Consider the following 21,380-nt stretch of genomic DNA (forward strand, 5'->3'; position numbering starts at 1 on the left):
TTTGAAGGAAGCTCAGTCTATTAGTAGTCCTTCAAAACACATCACATGTTGTTCTGTGAAAACGTCAGAAGACTGATTACATAACATTGTTTTCCTGTGGACCACTTAAGACAATCAGGATGATTGTGTTGTTTACAAATAATAACACATCTAGACATGTACAGATGCATGATGTTTGTGTAATATTCGACATGACAAAGTAATTCTTTGCTTGTCAAAGAAAATAAATGTGAAGGCTCTCTAAATGTGGATGCTGTAGGTGTGAGTAAACATCCGATGTCAGTGTGTGTTGTGTCAGTGGATTAGTGGAGCAGAGGAATCAACACTCGGCTCTGAGAAGAGTGACGCTAACACTGTCCACATCACACTGAGACAGCCACTCGCAGGAGACCCAGGACCAGGAGGTGAGGAAACATTCATCACAACTCACCGCTAACTTCTAGTTCGGAGTAGAGTATGTGTGAAGTGGCTAATGCTCTTTAAACTAATTATTTAAATGTAAGGGTTTTTTGTTTGATAAACTTGTTTGTTTAAAAATACATTTAATTATAGTAATTTGGAGTTCTTTTTAATAATGTTCAATGCATGTGTTGTGTTAAGTCATTATTTTCATAGTTTAAATGAAGGCTGTTTGATTTGAGTGTATGTAATATAAATGTAATGTAGAATTTTATATATGTATAAATGTTTTATAGTATTTAAATATAATATAGAAATATGCAACATTTCAAATATAATAAAACTTCAGGCGGATATTACATGAAACATTAAAGGTGTGCAACATTTTTTTACAGTAAATACAGTATGTGATTTCTGGATTGCAGTATGTTTTTAAAAATCCCAAATTTAAAAATAATAGATTTCTACGATTCGCTAATAAATAAATAATTATTATTGAAATATTTTTTTTGTCAATTCATTATTTTTATCCATTTATTTTTCTGTTATGTGAAATTAAGCAAACTATGTTGGTAACGCTTTACAGTATGGTCCGGTTAGTTCATATTAATTATTTATCTAACATCAACTTACAATAAGCAATACATTTATTACAGTATTTATTCATCTTAATGTTAATTAATAACAAAAAAATATGACTGTTCATTGTTAGTTCGTGTTAACTCAGGTCCATTAAATAACAATAACTCATACAACTTCTGATTTTATTAATCTATTAATAAATGCTCAAATTAACATTAATTTAGCTTAATACATTTTTTTTTCATTGTATAGTTCATGTTAACTGATGTAGTTAACTAATGGAAGATATCTTATTAGTGTAGATATACACGTGTTTATTTCAGTAGGTTTTTGACAAAGTTTTCTCTGTAGCATCAAAGTAAATTCTACACTTTTGTTCAGTGAGGCACTGATATAGATCACTCACTTGCAGTATCTTCTGCCTGTGGTTTAGGCAGAATACTGCAACTCATTGTCCTTTCTTGCACAAGAAGGAAAACAACTTAAGAGATACCGAGCATCTGGCTGTTAAGACTCGGCTCAGATTGAAAATCTAAAACCATCTGGTATAAAAGGTGCGGAGCAGCATATTAGGAGCAGATCTGAGCATCTGTCCAAAGTGAAGAGCGTCAGCAGGACGTCTGGTGCAGGACACTGACTTCCCATTAACACTGGGCCAGGTTTTCTGAAGATAACTACTTTAGGACAAACTATAACTGGTCTTGAGAAAAATGCATCATCTCTTCCAGTAAGGTTTCTGACAGGTGTACATATGTTGAAGCATGTGCACACAGCAGTGCCGTTGAGACGGTCAGGTGGTCGAGTCTCAGTAATCTTTAATCCCTAATCCTCTAGTCTCCTTACTATTGCGTAACAGGTAAACAAAAATAGAGAAGTTTCAGCCCAGCGTAGAACACGTAGGTGTTTTCTGAGAAGCAAGAACTTCTCATACGACTGTAGTTTTTGTCTGTGGTTTTTTTGTCATGCGTTATTACACTACCCGTCAAAAGTTTGGAAGATTTTAATGTTTTTGAAAAGTCTCTTATGCTCACCATGCTGCATTTAATTGATCAGAAATACAGTAAAATCAGTAATATTGTGAAATATTATTACAATTTAAAATACCTGTTTTCTGTTTGAATATATTTTAAAATGTAATTTATTTCTGTGATGCAAAGCTGAATTTTCAGCATCATTACTCCGAGCTGTGTCACATGATCCTTCAGAAATCCTTCAGATGGTGTACATTTAAAACCCATAATGAGAGATCTGAGGCACAGATTAGGTTGGTTTGGTGTCAGACGTTTCTTTATTTGCCATTTCTGTTTTCAGATAAGGGTGAAATGTCCTGTCTGGATGAGGTGCCCTTTAAGATCCCTCTTGGCTTTCTTGAGAATGCTAAAGAAGAGGTTGAGCTCATCACAGCTCCAGAAATCACTCTGCCCGACTACCTGAAGATACTGCAGGAAACTGAGGTCTGATACTCTCTAAAATGCATGGTTTTGACCTGACGTTATCTGTTGGCATCAAAATGCATTTGGACACTTAACACGCACTTTTCACATCGTGAAACAATTGCAAGTATTCTTTTCCTGAGCCATTTTGGGATTTACTTTTAACTAGCTGGTGCCACGGTGAATTTTAGTGGATGAATGAAGTCAGTTCTTCTCAGTTTCACAATGGTGTTTTTCCTAACATTAATGTTCCACTAACATTTGATTGACTTTTTATCTTCTTGGTGAAGAGTGTAATGTTGTCTCAGTAAGAGTTCTTAGGAGAAATAAACTGATACAAAATTAACAATGGCTGATGTGCAGCTGTGTGTATATACTGTAGCCATAAAATGAATTTGGATAGAAGCTCAGATTATTTGTTCTTTGATGAACTGGATGAGTTCCATTTCATCCCATTGCTATTTTATGGGGTAAGATATTGAAACGAAATGAGTAAGATTTTTTTAGATTGATTTATTATTTCATGATTCATTGACATTTATATATATATATTTTTAATGTGGCTTAAGCATCCCTTCACATACAATATAGCTTTGTGGTCAGTGAAAAATGTTTTTGAATGAAGTCTCTTATGCTCACAAAGGATGCATTTATTTGATACAAATACAGTTAAAAACAGTAATATTATGAAAGATTATTGCAATGTAAAATAACTCGATTTTAATATAATTTAAAGTGTGATTTATTCCTTTAATGCAAAGCTGAATTTTCAGCATCATTACTCCAGTCTTTAGTGTCACATGATCCTTCAGAAATCATACAGAAAAATATGCTGATTTGCTGCTCAATACTTTTTAAAAATTATTTTCAATGTTGAAAACACTTGTGCTGCTTAATATTTTTGTCGAAACACATTTTGTTTTTAAATAAAAAGTTCAAAAGAAGAGCACTTGTTTGAAACTGAAATTATTTGTAACCCTTTACTGTCTTTACTGTTACTTTTGACCAATTTGATGCATCCTTGCTGAATGAAAGTATTAATTTCTTTAACAAATAACAAATATTACTGACCCCAAACTTTTGAAAGGTAGTGTACTTTATGCAGCCTCTATCACATAAATATTCAGCGCAGATCAAGAGGGAACTTTGATTTCTGTACTAATACTAAATTACTGAATATGTTTCTGAAATCTTAAAGACCGTTCCTAAGAGAGCATCTGTGACTTCCATAAACTGCATCAGGCTCAATGTAATTTGCCATGAGCATCCACTGATTACAGCAGTTGTTGGCCTTAATGTAATTTTGACTGAGTGTAGGCTGTCACTAACACGGTCATGGGAAAATACGAAGACACTTGCATTGGTGTAAGCGTATCCCTGCCACCTCTAACCCATTCCCATCTGTGATTGCTCTATAATTACACTGACATGTCATCTGTCTAGTACACTGTTTGTTTAGCCCAGATGTGTGCGAACGACATGAGGGCCATGTCAAAAATACAGTACAATTATATCTCGGATTAAAAAAACGAAACAGTAAAGGTGAAAAGAATTCTTGGTTCTCCATAATCAATGGAATATTGTTCATGTAATTGTTACTGTAGATCCATTGGGATAAAATGCCTAAAATTCTTAAGGGTTTGTGTGTTACTGGTCAAGGTATTTGCAAAGAAAACATATTGCTGCCAGGGGTTATTACAATCGAATCGAAATAAGCTAATGTGAACCTTTTATGGCTATGTGTTGAACTTGAGTTTCTGTAAATTCTTAGTCATTTGTCCCACGTCTGTCCAAGAACAACATTGTGTACCTGCCTAGAGCATTGCACGCTTGATTTTGCATTTAGGACTTGAATGGGATGCAAATTGTTGTGTAATATTTGGCTGGTGTGAATGCTTCTCTTTTTCACATCTGTTTTGTGGTGCTCAGTGATTCATAATGCTGATAACGGCAGATGTTAGTAATATTCAGAGGGATTCCCGTAGCAGTAGCTCAGCATACATTTAGATGAAGTGCAACGATGTACACGATGTAACATCATAAGCATTTTTTTTCTGCTATGTAGATTCCACACACAAAAAAAGCAATATCTGTAATGTAAGTAATAGGGTTGCAAGTTAAAAATACATTGTGTTTTTGTAGTCAGAATAGGACTGATATGTTCCCAGTTGGCCTCATTTTGATGTAGACTTGGCGTTTTAAACTGCAAGTTACGAAAGACATGTTTTAGATGTCATCAGATGATTTTTGACATTGATGTTAGCGTGTGAATCTCAAATCTAAAGATGTCACGTTTGTGTTTTGATGTTTCAGTATGTCTTCAGCCTGGAGAACTGGGTTCTCACGGGTCTCCAGGGCGGCTATCCAACCCTCAATCCCCACTCTTCCTGCGAGCTGGCGACCTGTCCTCCATACTGGATGATGTTCAGCAGCCCTCAGGAGAGCAGGTTAGCCAGCCGCTGGAGCAGTGACTTCTGGGAACCCAACCCTCGTCCCCGCAGCCGCAGCTTAAACGTGGCCCACTACCGCACGATGAACGCTCGAGTCAAATTCACCATCTCTGACTCGGAAGATGAAGAGTTTACAGAACAAGATGGCGCCGCTCTTGCTGACAGTGAAGCACAGTCCAAACGGGGTGGTTTGGGTTTGCCAAGACAGGGGCCAGGGTTGAAAGACTTGCACACTTGTGGATCATCAAACTTCCTCAAGCTGCCTTCATCTTGCAGCCTCGCCGCACAGAGCCAGGGGACGTCGTCTTCACACTGCAGGCATAACTCACCCAAAAGAAACTTCCAGAGGAGTCAGAGCTCTGCTGGTCGTACAAATGCATCTCCCACAGTCTCCCCCAACAACTTGCAGTCTGAATGCATTGACAATCCCACCCCAAAGGTAAGACATCATCTTCAACTCTTGCAGTGTACCTCACACTTTGGTTATGAAATGAAGTGCATCAGCAATGCAGTGATGTATTCTTGTAGGCCAACCTGGAAGTTTGCATCACCCTGGTTCTCTTGACAAAAACCCAAAAGGATTTTTCAATTGGTTTTTAGATTGTTGCAGAAAATAAGGTCCATGACCAACGAAAGTTTATGATTACACACATTACACACTTTGTTTATCAAGGTAATCTTCAATCTTTTTTATAATTTTGAAGCCTAAATACTCTTGGCAGAATTTAAAAAGTGTAGGCTGTACCCGTCCCCTCTGGGGACCCAAAAAATAGAGGAATGCTCTTTGTCGGGAATTTGGGTTCCACCGACCAAGGTCACAGAGTGACCGACTGAAGGGGAACTACGTACAGTTACACTACAGTCGCAAGACATTGCCATCAATATACTCTTCAGTCTTTATAAAAATAAAAATAAAACATTTCCCTGAAAGTTTGATTTAGAATAGTTTGCAAGAGCGTGAATAAAAACACACCGAGGCTGTAAAAGTGGACTAGTGAGTAGATGAGTTTTCTTGTTCCGTGTGATGTTTAATGTCCCTGTCAACATATATAGTGCCCTTTGTAACCACCTTTTTCAAGACAAGTAAAAGCTTTCAAAAAAACAAAAAAACAAGAGAGTATTACTGGTGTATTTGGTTACACTTTATTTTGATAGTCCACTTTAGTCATTCTACTAACTATAAGTAACTTTGCAACTACATGTCAACTAATTCTCATTAATTTGCAACTACATCTCTACTAACTCTCGGAGTAGACTGTTAGATTAGGTTTAGGGTTAGTAGAATAAATTGACATATACTTGCAAAGTTTCTCAGTCAGTATGTTGTATGTTGTGGACCCTACAAAATAAAGTGTTAGTAGATATTAAGCAGACAGTCTACTAATACTCTGACTGCTAGTTGACATGTAGTTGCAAAGTTACCTACTGTTAGTAGAATGTTTAACGTGGACTATCAAAATAAAGTGTTACCGTGTATTTTGTTGAAAATGTTAAAATATCTTGAGACTGTGTTCACCACTGACCTCTGTTTCAAGCATTTAACCAAAAACATATTAAAAACCCCATTGATTTTGGGACAATAGAACCGGATGTGCTAAAATTCTAACTCGCTCGTGGGCTTTGGCCTACAAAAACTGGCTTTTTGAAACCTAAAGTTACAAATGGGACACCCTGTGCTCTTGTAGACTTCACAGATGTGCATAAGTTGCACTTACTCCTATTGAGATGCCTCAACATAATTTTGCCATGCAAAGGTAAATGTGACCTTAAACTAAAGGCAATCCAGAGCCTCCAAAAACGTCAAAAAAACAGAATGCAATTTTGTGTCTTTTTACAAAGTGAAGAATTGTCATAGAGACCAAGTGTGACTTTTCAGGTCTCCTGTTTCAGTAATATCTGTCGTTAATACGAAGCAAAATAGTTCAGTCATGAAACTCTAGATGGCGCAGGCGACTGGTTGTTAACGTAACAAATGATATTCAGAGTTAAACGACTTGGCACAGCTGATTGGTTCATGCTGAATATGCAGTCAATGAGCTTACTGCCTTGCATTTATATGGCTGGCTAGCATTCACTAGAGATTCGTGCAGCACACTTTCAGAGTTTCTCTGAAACCCTCCACCTTCCCCAGCTCCACCTGTATAGATCTACTACTGGTTATTTTATATGCTATTTGTGCAGCAGCATTAGTGCTGGGCAGTATACCGGTTCATACCGGATGTTATGTTAATGTTATGTATGTTAATTTTAAAATACCGCAATACCGGTGTATGTCGCTTAAACAACGTTCGGAACGCGACACTGTTTGAAAGGGGTCCCTTTTCACTGTTGCACTGTGGTGAGGGAACAGCTGCATGTGTTACTAAGCGTGAAAGTTCCGAAACTGAAGCTGTAGAACTAATAGAACATGATGACACAGAAGAACTCATCCACAATATTCACATTGACCGCCACAAATATCCACCGCCCCCTGCCATCAGCTCCCGCATCTCACACACACGAGAGCATCTTTAGCACTAGATTTAGCAACTTTCAGACCCTTTTAGCTGCTTTTTTCCATAGAATATTCATACTGACAAACCTAGTGACTTTTTTGGATAAACCTTAGCTATGGTTCAGTTGGAAGATTTCGCCAGTGCTGTCCCGCGAACGTGAGGTCTGACTTTCCCGGAGAAGTGTCACCTCTCTCGGCGTCTGTTCTGTGCAGTGAGCGGCAGAGAAGCAGCGCATTCAGTTGGCCGCACCGCAGCCGACTCGTCAATAAATGAGTACAAAACAGCGCTTCCAAGAACCTGTCGCTTACAGGTAGTAATATAGCCAAAACAACCGCATAGCCGCTCTTTAGTGTAGATGCATGTTGATTTTATCAGACGATGCCGCGATTATAAATGAGAGTGACTCCTGGTTAACATGTATTAAAAGGGTTCGTGTTTAGTCACTATTTAGTGTGGTATTTTTTGACAATATTCACTCATTAAAATAGGGCATTCTAAGTCAATATACTGCAGTATTTCCTCTCTCAATCAGTAGAAAATATGGTTAAAGGGATAGTTCACCCAAAAATGAAAATTCTGTCATCATTTACTCACCCTCATGTCGTTCCAAACCTGTATGAGTTGCTTTCTTATGTTGAACACAAAAGAAGATATTTTGAAGATTGCTGGTAATCAAACAGTTGGTGGTTGCCATTGACTTCCATAGTAGGGGAAAAAATACTATGGAAGTCAATGGTAATCACCAACTGTTTGATTTTTCTCCCTCATGTATGCATACATCCTTCTCAGCATATAGATTTCACTACAAATATGAAGTGCAATGAAGTACAAAGTGCAATGAAACAAAAACAGACACATGGTTCATTTAGATGCCCAAAGGTGTGGTTTAATTTGACTGCAAATGGCAGGTCATTAGTGGCTCTGTAGCAATAAACATTTTAAATAAACGACACTCCTCTTTACTGGACATGTTTGGGTAAGTTTTGATGTACCGAAATTACAGTTTGTACTCTTTGGGGAGTATAAATACAGACAGCCCTGCACAGACAACTCATCTCTTTAATCTATTTACAAAATATTGTGTATGTCTATGGAGAAGACCTTTTCACAGTTGCCAATTCACTGAAGTTTTTAATAGTTCAGAGCTCACAAAAACAGTTGTCCTTAGAAGGCAACCGTTGGCCTTACTATAAATGGCTTTAACTGACAAGTCTCCAGTAAGTCCAGAAAGGTATTTTAATCACTCGAGCAAGAGACATCAGAGTCCTGCCGGTCTTCCAGAAGCATTTAGTCATTTCTCACCACGTTCCAGAAGGATTCATTGTAAATCCTGCACTAATATGTCTCGCTGTGACTGCGAGGTATTTTGTTGTTCCTCAAGAAATGACTGTCTGAGCATCCCATTCAATTCATTCAGATATTAGACATGAATGACTTCTCTGAAGTACTTCTCTCTTTTTTTGGTTTGGTGCACATTTCTGCAATGTCTCAGAAGATGAACTAGCTAATAATAGCGAGTGCTAAGTCTTTTCCTGGAATCCTCCCAAGTTGCAACAAATTCGTCTGGATTAGCGAGTGAAGGTGCTTGGGAAATGTCTTTCTCAGCAAAGCTACGATTCAAGGTTATGCCTTTGTTGACAGTCTAATCCAACACGTCATTAATGCTCATTACATCATCTCTTGCTAGGCTGCCTGATCACAGTGCACTGAATATGGCAAGGGGCTTGTAGTTTTTCATTACAGTTTTTTTCATTTACGGTTACAGAGTTTTTTTAAAACATGAACGGGAAAAGAATTAAATGCATTTTCCAGGAGTTTAATGACCTTTGCTGTTGTTTTATTCCATGTTTGGCTATTTCTTCCAGGGATCACTGTGACTCAAGTGCTGAAACTCTTTGTGAACTTCAGTATTTGAATGGCTATAACAGGGTCACTTAAAATATGGGCATGACCAAATGTACCCAAAACCATATAATTCCTAAACAAAACCTCAAAACTTCACGTAATTTGGTAAACATGTGCAACATGTGATTCTGAGGAAGCATGCAAACTTTTATGTAGATATGGCAATAGGTGGCGCAATAACAGGTTAAAAACAGTGTACAATATTTCTATAGTATTACCTAAAATTGCTTAAAATGGTAGTTTTTATCTCACATTTAGGTGGTTACAGGTTTACTAAATAATATGCATTATATTTTTATGCATGAAAATTCTGTCATCAATTACTCACCTTCAGGTTGTATGGGTTTCTTTAATAATAAGATCATTTGAAGAATGTTGTTGACCGAACAGTTGACGGTAGCATTGACTTCCATAGTATGGAAAAATACACAATGGAAGTCAATGGCTAAATAATGACAGAATTTTCATTTTTGGGTGAACTTTAAGGCACATGGATCTCTGTGATGTATTTTTAAGTTTATCTTTCTGTAGCTCAGCTGGTAGAAAATGCCATTCTTAACACCAAGGTCATGGGTTTGATTCCCAAGAAATGCACATACTGATAAAATGAGCATCTTGAACACGCATCGATGCAAATGTTTTCAGAACATATTTAAAATGTTGTTTTTAAGTGTGAATCAAACCTTGCATCAACATTAGTGTATTTATCATTCTCGATTTTCTCAGTATTGTGTTTCCTGCCCTCATCTCTCAAGAGTACTGTGACCATGAGGCACTGTTGTTGTTTTTTCCAGGCCCAGGGTTCATCCTACCCCCCGGCCCCATCACGGCCACTCAATTCCCACGCTGGCGTCCTGGACTCTTCGGTCGAGCTGCTCTCCGCTCTCAGCCCAGAGGAGAGGGAGCTGCTGGCGGCGGTGACCGAGCGGGGCTACCCTCTCCGTGCGGCCTTCATCGCCCTCCAGAAAACTGGCCAGCAGAGTCCAGAGCAGGTCAGTGAGGGAGATCTGTTACCGGAATTCAGTCTGAAATAAGAGATGGGATTCATTTGCGGTTCGAGATGTAATACTGAGATTCTCTGCACCGTCCTTGGTGTATCGCTGGGGAAGGTCAATCAAAGTGCATGCTGGTGCATACCAGTATAGTTCAGTTGTGAGTGTGTTTATGAACATGCACTATTAATGCTTGACCACATTTATGTTTCTCATAATCATAAAAACCTTTAGACTAAGTTTGAAATGCTAATCTTTTAATTTCACTGATAATAAAAATGAAATGAATTGAATTGTTCATCGAAATAAATCTGAAATAAAATTTAAGTAATAGATAAAAAAATACTAAACTTAAAATACGTAAAAGAAAATTAGAAATTCTGCTTTGGCAACTAACTAAAAATCAATTGAAGTTGATACTAACAAACAAGAACAAGTTCTAATACAAAATGTTAATAAATACTATAATATTATATAAATAATATTCTCAATATTAATTATATAATTTTATTATATTTATTAACAATTTATATAACAAATAATATTACATATTAAATAAAAATGGTCATACTTTCATTTGTGTTATTTCATTTGATGACTTAAAAAAAGTATTTCCAATACTAAAGCAAATATTTTTGTGTTACTCATATCTGCAGCTTTTAGAGACTGATATTTTTTCTCTAAGTTCAGTACACTGTATACAATTTTATGATCTGTAAGTCATGACAACTTGTGTTTTTACATTCATTTAACTCATCAAAATAGGTTATGAGTTATATGAGTTATTTAATATTCAACCCAATTTTTTACATTTTCAGTTTAAATGACTTATGCAACCAAGTTGATTACACTTACAAATTTAAGGCAGCAACTGAATTTTACATTTGAAGTTGAAATCTGTTGTTACATCTGGTTCCATCCTCTTTTATCTGCTTTATTCTGTGTATGATGAGAAAAAAAACAAACAACAAAAATAGATACCAGATCCCCCTGAAGTTTCCAAAATGAGCTAGTATTTAGTTCTCAGCATTACAAAGCTTGAGTCATGAAGCCATACTCATTGGCAAATATCATTAATGTTGTTGGGCATTGTGGAAAAAATGACACTGAAGTTTATTTAAAAGGGATTATGAGAAAAAGACTATCAGTAAATCAGCATTTGAGGGCAGTGGAGCTGAATACAGCCAGAGAAGTCTGCTGAAGAAAACTTAGAAGATGCTCTGCTTCTGTCTAAAATCATATAATGTGGATAGCTTGATTTGCGATACTGATAAAAGAATTGTACGTCCACATCACATTTAGTCTAATAAGATACCTTAATTCATTTTTGACTGCCGATATCACATGCAGGGTTATTATATAGGTAAATAAAAACAAAACCATGAAAAAACCCCCCCTGAAATATGAAAACTTTTCTCTTCGTTTGGAAGTATGAAAGTGCACAATAAACTTAAAGGGTTAGTTCACCCAAAAATGAAAGTTAGGCTGCATTTTACTCACCCCCGAGGCATCCTAGGTGTATATGACTTTCTTCTTTCAGACGAATCCAGTCGGAGTTATATAAAAAATAGTCTTTGATCTTTCAAGCTGTTTAATGCCACTCAGCGGGTGTTGCATTGCTTCAGTCCAAAAGAACTTAAATAAAAATTAAGGGGACGGGGGAGGGGGGGCGTGGCAAAGGCCTTCTGTAGCGAATCGATGCGTTTTAATTAAAAAAAAAATTCCACATTCAAAACGTAATAATCACTTTAATGTAGCTTGCGCCAACAGTTGTACACTGAAGCAGTTCCGGGAGCATGACGTATGAGTTCAGTGTTGCGCATGCGCCAGTGAGTCTCGTGAAAACCTACGTTTGTTATCAGGAGCAAAGGAAGCAAAGTTTCCTTACTTTAGCAAAGGAAAACCAGTCTCCTCTTGGCTTATATCGCAATCCTCCGACATTCTTCTTTACAAATCCTCGTTTTGTACTTCTAATAAGTGACCATTGTTTTGTTTTGATCTCTCCCTTGTGCTTCCGGGTTCATCACATCTGAGCAGCGCATGCGCAAAGCCGACCTCATACGTCATTCCCCCGGAACTGCGTCTGTTTACAACAGTGTGAGCGCAAGCTAGATTCAAGTGATTATTACGTTTTGAATATGGATATTTTTCTTACAAAAACGCATCAATTCGCTACAGGAGGCCTTTGTTCACCCCCCGGAGCCATGTGAGACACTTTTTTTATGGATGGCCAAATTTTATTTAACTTCTTTTGGACTGAAGCAATGCAACACCCACTGAGTGGCACTAAACAGCTTGAAAGATCAAAGACAAATTTTTATATAACTCCAACTGGATTCGTCTGAAAGAAGAAAGTCATATACACCTTGGGGTGAGTAAAACGCAGCATAATTTTCATTTTTGGGTGAACTAACCCTTTAAGTACTAAATAAACCAAGAAATACAATTATAAACTAATAAAAAATAATCAAATCTGTGACATTTTAAAAAACAAATTACAAAAACACTCAACAAAAGTAAAAACAAAAACAAAAAACGAACTAAATTTAAAGTGGAAACAGAAAATCCTAATTCAAAATATTAACAAAATTGTAAAAGAATATCAATGATAATAAAATATCTCTCAATCTTGTGTGTGGTTTGGCGGCTGGTAGAAAGAATGATGTCTTATTAATTAATTTTTAAATATATAATAAATTAAATACTTGTTTGTAACTAATATGTTTATTAAATGAATAATAATAATAATTATTATTATTATTGCTGTTGTTATTTTTTAAAGCAATGTAAATTATTGCATTATTATTGTTATTATTATTAACTTCAATTAGTTTATAATTAATAATAATAATAACCACAAAAATAATATAAATTTTTTATTTAATAATAAATGCCACTTTTCTCATCTTATGAGTGCATTTCTACCAATAATGAAGCATCGTAGTCATTAGGAATTACTTGAATTTGTTCTAGATCATTGGATTCCTTGAAAGCCCTTGGAGCGATGTGACGATGTGTCTGTGAAGTCACTGACTGACCAGCGAAATCTGATTCATTTATATTCAGCTGTATGACATCAGACAGCTGCTTGGGACGGATGATCAGATTTGAATCAACAAAGCTCATCTTGTTACACAGATTAATCAGACCAGCCGCTCCTCTCTCTTATCCACTGCTTGGCTTTCAGTCCACTCTGAGCCTGACATCCAGTCTTATCATGAATTATGATAGCTCACATTCATCTAATGATCTTTCAGAAGTCCACAGCTATGATGACGTACTGTTGCGTCAACAGTGTGCTTGATAACCGGATCAGTTGATCTAATCACTTAGTGTTAGCGGATAAACCAGTGTTCCCCAAAAGTCCATTAGAACTCGACCTTGCCTTGTTTTCATGAAGCGTTCGAGAATCTCAGAGGGCTTTTCTTCAGTCACGTTCCTGCAGTTAAAGTGATCCATGTTGTATTGTGTTTGTGTTCATGTACAGTATGAAGGATTGTTTATTTGTTCTCTTGCAGATCTTGAGTTATATGGTGGCGTGTGATCGGTTATGTGAACTCGGCTATGATGAAGCTCAGGTTGAAGAAGCACTTGAGATGTTTCAGAACTGTGAGACCAAGGTATGTATGTACAGTGGTGTGAAAAAGTGTTGGCCCCCTTCCCGGCTGCCACCAGAGGGAACCCCAGATCTAGGCAGTGGCACGGGCACTCCGCCCCTTTGCAGGTAACGGAGTCTGGTCCGCAACTCCGAGATGGTCATACCCCCGCCATGGGAGCATGAGCCATCCACGAAAGCCACCTCAGCGTGCTTCATGCCCAGGCACGAGAGGCAGCGATCGTGACCATCACCCAGCGCCAGGTAACGACCGCATCCAGAACGCCCGGGTGATACGTTGTCTATAGCAAGACCCACATCGTCTTTATAAAGACGTAACGTCAAGTTTGCCAAGCAACATCGTCTTTAAAAAGACGCACCCGAAATTGCTCTTTTAGGGGAAAAAGCTCATTTAGCGTGCTGAGGCGCACAGGGGAGATGATCATTTGCAACACAATCAGGGGGTAGTGCAGCCTGATGTGTGCAACCCACTCGACACGGGAAACCACCACCGCTGAAGCGCCGTCCGCCAACATGAAGAGCTCTCCAAGAGCGTGCTGAACTCGTTCAGTCTTCTCTCTGTAGAGTAGTCAGGAGCGGAACGATGTGATCGCTTGGCTCCGAAGCGAAAAGCTGAATATGCGCTGCACCTGCTGCCTACTTATACTCACGCTGTGATCAGCAGCAGCTGGATGCAATAATCGCATGCCAATGTGCATTGGCTCGTTTAGTTTACACTCGAAGTAGATTGGTCCCTCTAAGCGAGATCCCAATTTCGTCGGTCCTCCGACGTGACGTCGAGAGTGACCGACTGGAAGGGAACTGTTTTCTGTTTGAACATAGTTAAACATATTTGTTGTGATGCAAAGCTGAATTTTATCATCATTACTCCAGTCTTCAGTGTCACATGATCCTTCAGAAATCATTCTAATATGCTGATTTGCTGCTCAAGAAACATTTCTGATTATTATCAATGTTGAAAACAGTTGTGCTGCTTCATATTTTTAAGAAAACGTTGATAATTCTTTGTTAAATAGAAAGTTGAAAAGAACAGCATTTATTTGAAATAGAACCTTTTGTATCATTAAATGTTTTTATTGTTACTTGTCATCAATTCAGTGCATCCTTGCTGAATAAAAAGTATTGATAATACTATTTTTACCAACCACAACCCTTTGAATGTTAGTGTAAATTGTAACCTTATTTGTTCTTCTATTTTAGGCTGAGGAGTTCCTTCACCTTCTTGCTCAGTTTCATGAAATGGGCTTCCAGCAGAACGTCATTAAAGAGGTTCTTCTGGTGCATGAGAACCACAGAGAGCGAGCGCTGGAGGAGCTCATGACCCGCGTGGCCTGATCCCATGCGTGTTATGATGCAGTGAATTAGCTGCGATCATGGTTTGTGTGTTCACCGAGCTCGTATAGCTGTTGCTTGTTTATCATATGCTGCTCTGTGTTTATCCGTTGTGCATTCTAGACGTGTTGAGGCCTTGGGGAAAAGCAAAATTTGACAGTTGACACAACACGCTTTTATAGTGTTTTCCGTAGCAATCAAACTTTTGTGGCTTTATTTATTGAAATGTAAACCATTTATTATGTTAATTTTCTTCTTGGAATTCATACAATTATTCAACTTTTTAAAATGCATTATAATTGTTAAGCCATATATATATATATGGACACTTTAACATCATATTCATCTTTCCAGTTTCTATATGGTGCCTCCATTTACTTACAACTGAAAAACCCAAGGTGAGACAGTGTAATCTGCACTATTTCTGGTTTGTATTTATCTAAATGTTTTTGTCAGCCGAACCTTTGACATAATAAATATATATACAGGTGCATCTCAATAAATTAGAATGTCATGGAAAAGTTAATTTATTTCAGTAATTCAACTGAAATTGTGAAACTCGTGTATTAAATAAATTCAATGCACACAGACTGAAGTAGTTTAAGTCTTTGGTTCTTTTAATTGTGATGATTTTGGCTCACATTTAACAAAAACCCACCAATTCACTATCTCAACAAATTAGAATACTTCATAAGACCAATAAAAAAAATAGTTTATTAAATTGTTGGCCTTCTGGAAAGTATGTTAATTTACTGTACATGTACTCAACTTTTGCTTTAATTACTGCCTTAATTCGGCATGGCATGGAGGTGATCAGTTTGTGGCACTGCTGAGGTGGTATGGAAGCCCAGGTTTCTTTGATAGTGGCCTTCAGCTCATCTGCATTTTTGGTCTCTTGTTTGTCATTTTCCTCTTGACAATACCCCATAGAGAATTCAGGTCTGGTGAGTTTGCTGGCCAGTCAAGCACACCAACACCAGGGTAATTTAACCAACTTTTGGTGCTTTTGGCAGTGTGAAGGAAGCATGAAGTGCTCCAAAATTTCTTGGTAAACGGGTGCAGTGACGTTGGTTTTCAAAAAACACAATGGACCAACACCAGCAGATGACATTGCACCCCAAATCATCACAGACGGTGGAAACTTAACACTGGACTTCAAACAACTTGGGCTATGAGCTTCTCCACCCATCCTCCAGACTCTAGGACCTTGGTTTCCAAATGAAATACAAAACTTGCTCTCATCTGAAAAGAGGACTTTGGACCACTGGGCAACAGTCCAGTTCTTCTTCTCCTTAGCCCAGGTAAGACGCCTCTGATGTTGTATGTGGTTCAGGAGTGGCTTAACAAGAGGAATACGACAACTGAAGCCAAATTCCTTGACACGTCTGTGTGTGGTGGCTCTTGATGCCTTGACCCCAGCCTCAGTCCATTCCTCGTGAAGTTCACTCAAATTCTTGAATCGATTTTGCTTGACAATCCTCATAAGGCTGCAGTTCTCTCGGTTGGTTGTGCATCTTTATCTTCCACACTTTTTCCTTCCACTCAACTTTCTGTTAACATGCTTGGATACAGCACTCTGTGAACAGCCAGCTTCTTTGGCAATGAATGTTTGTGGCTTACCCTCCTTGTGAAGGGTGTCAATGATTGTCTTCTGGACAACTGTCAGATCAGCAGTCTTCCCCATGATTGTGTAGCCTAGTGAACCAAACTGAGAGACCATACTTTTTCCTTTCACTCAACTTTCTGTTAACATGCTTGGATACAGCACTCTGTGAATAGCCAGCTTCTTTGGCAATGAATGTTTGTGGCTTACCCTCCTTGTGAAGGGTGACAATGATTGTCTTCTGGACAACTGTCAGATCAGCAGTCTTCCCCATGATTGTGTAGCCTAGTGAACCAAACTGAGAGACCATTTTGAAGGCTCAGGAAACCTTTGCAGGTGTTTTGAGTTGATTAGCTGATTGGCATGTCACCATATTCTAATTTATTGAGATAGTGAATTGGTGGGTTTTTGTTAAATGTGAGCCAAAATCATCACAATTAAAAGAAGCAAAGACTTAAACTACTTCAGTCTGTGTGCATTGAATTTATTTAATACACGAGTTTCACAATTTGAGTTGAATTACTGAAATAAATGAACTTTTCCACGACATTCTAATTTATTGAGATGCACCTGTATATATATATATATATATTCTTGAATTACCCCTTAAGTTAATATATCAATAATTTAACAACACATTTGCATGTTTATGGTGCTCTGATGTTAGTTAATGGTCAAATGACATGAAGGAAAACAAATAAAATATTTTATCATTTTGTGTTTTATTTGGGTTGTTTTTATTTTGTAATCAAACAATATATTGTAATTATTTTGGAATATATTGCAATTGTTACTGCGATATGATAAACATTTCATCTCATAAGAAAATGTCTCATGCTACTGCTAAAACATTCAGGCAAAAAGAACCATTGTTTTTATATTATTATTATTTTAACTAATTATATATATATTTTAAATCTGACAAAAATATAAAAGTAAACAGAACAAATATACAATTTCAGTGATAAAAAAAGCTATTTGTTTTTATTATTATTATTATTTTAGGACAGAAGTATATTATTGTAATATTACAATTGCACTTGAAAATAAACTGAATATTTGATCATTACTTGAAAGGATTTTGTGACAATGATACATTTGAATTACATTTTTAATTATTACAATTCATTTTGTAATTTTTAATTACAATGCTAATTTACAATTTTAAATTAGAAAAGGAAATTATGCAAATGAGATTGAACTAATTTTAATTTAATAATTGAGCTAAGCCATTCATCGCAATTTCAGTTTTGTTTCGATTGCAGCCTTATTCATTTTCTTCAATTCATTATTAGCTTTTCATCAACTCACAAACCCTCACCGACCCTGATGTAATGTATAGAAATATTATGTGTCAGAAAATACAGATGTAATAAATGATTTACTTACAAATGGTTCAGTTTGTTGCAGAGCTCCAGCAATGGCATTGGGAACCTACCTAAAAAATATTTGCATTTGGGTGATGCATTTGCACAGATGACCACTGTAAACAAAAAAATTACTATTCAATATGAAATGTCAGTCAAATATTTGGAAGAAAACCCATATCTAAACAATAATACCCATGTCTCATGGTTCTCGTTTCAGAAAAATAACTGGTATTTGTGAAATCTGTGTGAGGTCAACACATGCTTTCATTTGTCAGTTTCACTTTGGTATTTCTGAACATTATTATATGGCAAAGTTCCTATAAAACGTTACCTTCAATGTTAAACAACTGCCAGACATCATGAGCGAATAGCAAAGTCCTGCCAAGATCTATAGATTCTGTTGTTAGGCTGCCCGAGGTTGGACACAATGTTTTCATTGTGGTAACATGATTAGTTATCAGTGTGTCTTCAGGTTCCCATGTAATGAGAGGACCTTCTACAATAGTTACGAAAGCTTGCAGGAATGTCTGGATATGATTTGAGTGTTTGAACAGTCAACGAGTCGTCACACTGTTACACTCTTACCACTTTTATGAGGTCATAAATGATTGTATGAATAAAGTATCATTTCTGATGATCATGTTTCTCCTCCCAGCTGATCTTAAACTTTCTCTCACAGTCTTCAAGGTTCTGTGCTCTTTCCTTGTGGCCTTATCTGACCCCGGCGCTTCTGGTATGGGTACACTAGGGATTGAGTTTTACAGATGGCGTGTTTGATATAAAAACAGGAAATGTTTCTATATTTTGGTCTCATTTGGCCATGGCAACATATACTGTAATGACCATCAATCATGTGCAATACAGTCGGGAAGATTTATAGGGCCTGTTCGTTTTCCATTAATCACATCTTACACTTGCCTCCAACGGATCTGTGATGTTCTGGCAGTGTGTGAATGGTTAAATGTTAATCAGATTTAACACAAAATAAGCTGCGGTTAACTAATCAAATGGACCGATTAGAGAAAGGAAAGAGAGGCTTGAAATTTTGCACTAGTTGAACAAAGAACAATGTAGGTTTGAATAATATTGCATAAAGAATTACTGATAGCCATCTTTTATTTCCAAATATGTGAATTACCTCTCAAAAGTTTGGGGTCAGTATGAGGTTTTGCATTAAATTGATCAAAAGTAACATTTAAAAAGTGACATTTATCTTTTTCAAATAAATGCTATTCTTTTTAACTTTCTATTCATCAAAGAATCCTGAACAAAAGAATAATGGTTTCCACAAAAATATTAAGCAGCACAACTGTATTTAACATTAATAATATATAATTCTTGCCCAGAAAATCAGCATATTAGAATGTTTCCTGAAGGATCGTATGACACTGAAGACTGAAGTAATGATGCTGAAAATTAATTACATTTTAAAACATATTCAAATAGAAAACAGCTATTTTGAATTGTAATAATATTTTACAATATTATGTTTTTTTATTGTATTTTTGATCAAATAAATTCAGTCTTAATGAGCATAGGAGACTTCTTTGAGACTTTTGAACAGTATAATTGTGCATAGTAAAAAAAAAAATAGCCTACTGAAAAGTAAATTAATTAGAATTTTTTATTCATTTGATATCCAGTACAGGTGTAAATGTTTATAAATTGGGACTGCAAATTATCCTCATTACATGAGGATAATTCCTCTCTGAAATATTATTTCAAGAAGGTTATGAGCTTTTTTTTTTTACTTTTGAGCAGGATGAAATTGGTTGTGACAGGTCCTACACATCTACAAGCAGCCACTTACCTCATTTTTTTGTTGTTGAGGTAATAATACAAAAAATGCAACCTTTCTCTTTTGCTGCCAATTAAAATATTTGAGACACTAATGTCAAATTAGGTGAAATTCTAGGAATCCGTTGTTACGTAACATTTACCGCTATTATTAATAAACTCAGTCAACACAATGTACAGAAGCACTTGAGCTGAGGCCAGAGGAGATCTCGACTCCATTATCTTTCTTTTGTAAAAGAATTCTGCTTTGCTTTGGCAGTCTCAAGAGGAACGTCCACATGGAGCCGATTTTTGATAATCCAGTCATTTGCTTTTTTCGTCATCCATTTATTTTCCTCTATGCCGTATTCCACCGTCGCTCTGCGGTTCACTGTGAACACAAAGTCGGCTCACACTACTGCGGTAAACAAAGGCCCCTTACTGTTCTCGTACTGCCCGGGCATGGTCGTCCACTGACCTGAGGTCAGATTGTAACAATTACATTTACATCTACATTTAGTCATTTAGCAGATGCTTTTATCAAAAGTGCCTTTCAAATGAGGACAATGGTAGCAATCAAAATCAACAAAAGAGCACTGATAAGCAAGTGCTATAACAAGTCTCAGTCAGCTTAATGCTGTCACACCCCTGTGGACTGTCGATTATGGTTTCTCCCTCTGTGTCCTTATTTGGTTGTTCCTGTTCCCATTATTAGTTAATCATCTCATTGTGTTCACCTGTCTGCCCCTCATTATCTGCCCTATAAGTTCCTGTCTCTTGTATCCTAGTGTTGTCAGTTATTGTTAATGTTACCCTGTGCGTGTGCTCCTACCCTCTCGTCTAATCATTAAAGTGTTCTGATATCCTTCATCCTCGTCTTCCTGCCTGTTCCCTGGCACACCTCAACATGACAGAATAACTGACCCAAAAGACGAGATGTCAACGGCTGAAGACAGGCTTTGGTGTCTGCGGCAGGGTGGGCGGGATTTAGAGAGGGATGTGGAGGAGTTCCTAGAGCTCTCTCACCAGGTGAGCTGGTTGGATTCTGTCCTCGGGGTCTGTTTTCGGCTGGGGCTGGATGATGACGTCATCAGCGGTGCGGTTCCCACGTATAGCTTTCCCCTGATCGAGCTGGTTAATCAGGTCCTGTATCTGAATGGCGTTGATATAGAGGTAGAGGAAATTGGTCTTCCTGGGTCGAGTAAAGACACAGTTGATAGTCATAAGTCTAGTCAAGTCACAGCTGACCGTCATGAGTCCAGTCAAGCCACAGTTCATTATTATGAGTCTAGTCCAGTCCACACTGATATTCATGAGACCAGGCAAATTACAGCGTTTCTTCCGTATCCCAGACTGACTTCCAGCGTGGAGGACCCACCGCTGGTGTCGGCATGGGCAGCTGGCATCCCGAAACCAGCGCTCTCAAG

General features: G+C 37.3%; 1 protein-coding gene and 1 pseudogene across 1 annotated transcript; one reads left to right on the forward strand and one right to left on the reverse strand.

Annotated features, from left to right (window-relative positions):
- The first annotated feature begins 164 nt into the window (after positions 1-164).
- Positions 165-15,694, forward strand: LOC107600738 (ubiquitin-associated protein 1-like). Its single transcript, XM_016292696.1, has 7 exons — positions 165-179; positions 284-404; positions 2,293-2,435; positions 4,728-5,303; positions 10,059-10,256; positions 13,775-13,876; positions 15,073-15,694. Exons 1-7 carry the CDS (start codon positions 165-167, stop codon positions 15,205-15,207), a joined length of 1,290 nt encoding a protein of 429 aa, XP_016148182.1. The 3' UTR covers positions 15,208-15,694.
- A 4,440-nt stretch (positions 15,695-20,134) lies between these two features.
- LOC107600740 (kelch repeat and BTB domain-containing protein 13-like) overlaps positions 20,135-21,380 on the reverse strand; it is a 6,690-nt pseudogene continuing 5,444 nt past the window's right edge.

The sequence above is a fragment of the Sinocyclocheilus grahami genome, unplaced genomic scaffold (genome assembly GCF_001515645.1).
Source record: "Sinocyclocheilus grahami isolate Dianchi unplaced genomic scaffold, SAMN03320097.WGS_v1.1 scaffold290.1, whole genome shotgun sequence".
Classification (NCBI taxonomy): domain Eukaryota; kingdom Metazoa; phylum Chordata; class Actinopteri; order Cypriniformes; family Cyprinidae; genus Sinocyclocheilus; species Sinocyclocheilus grahami.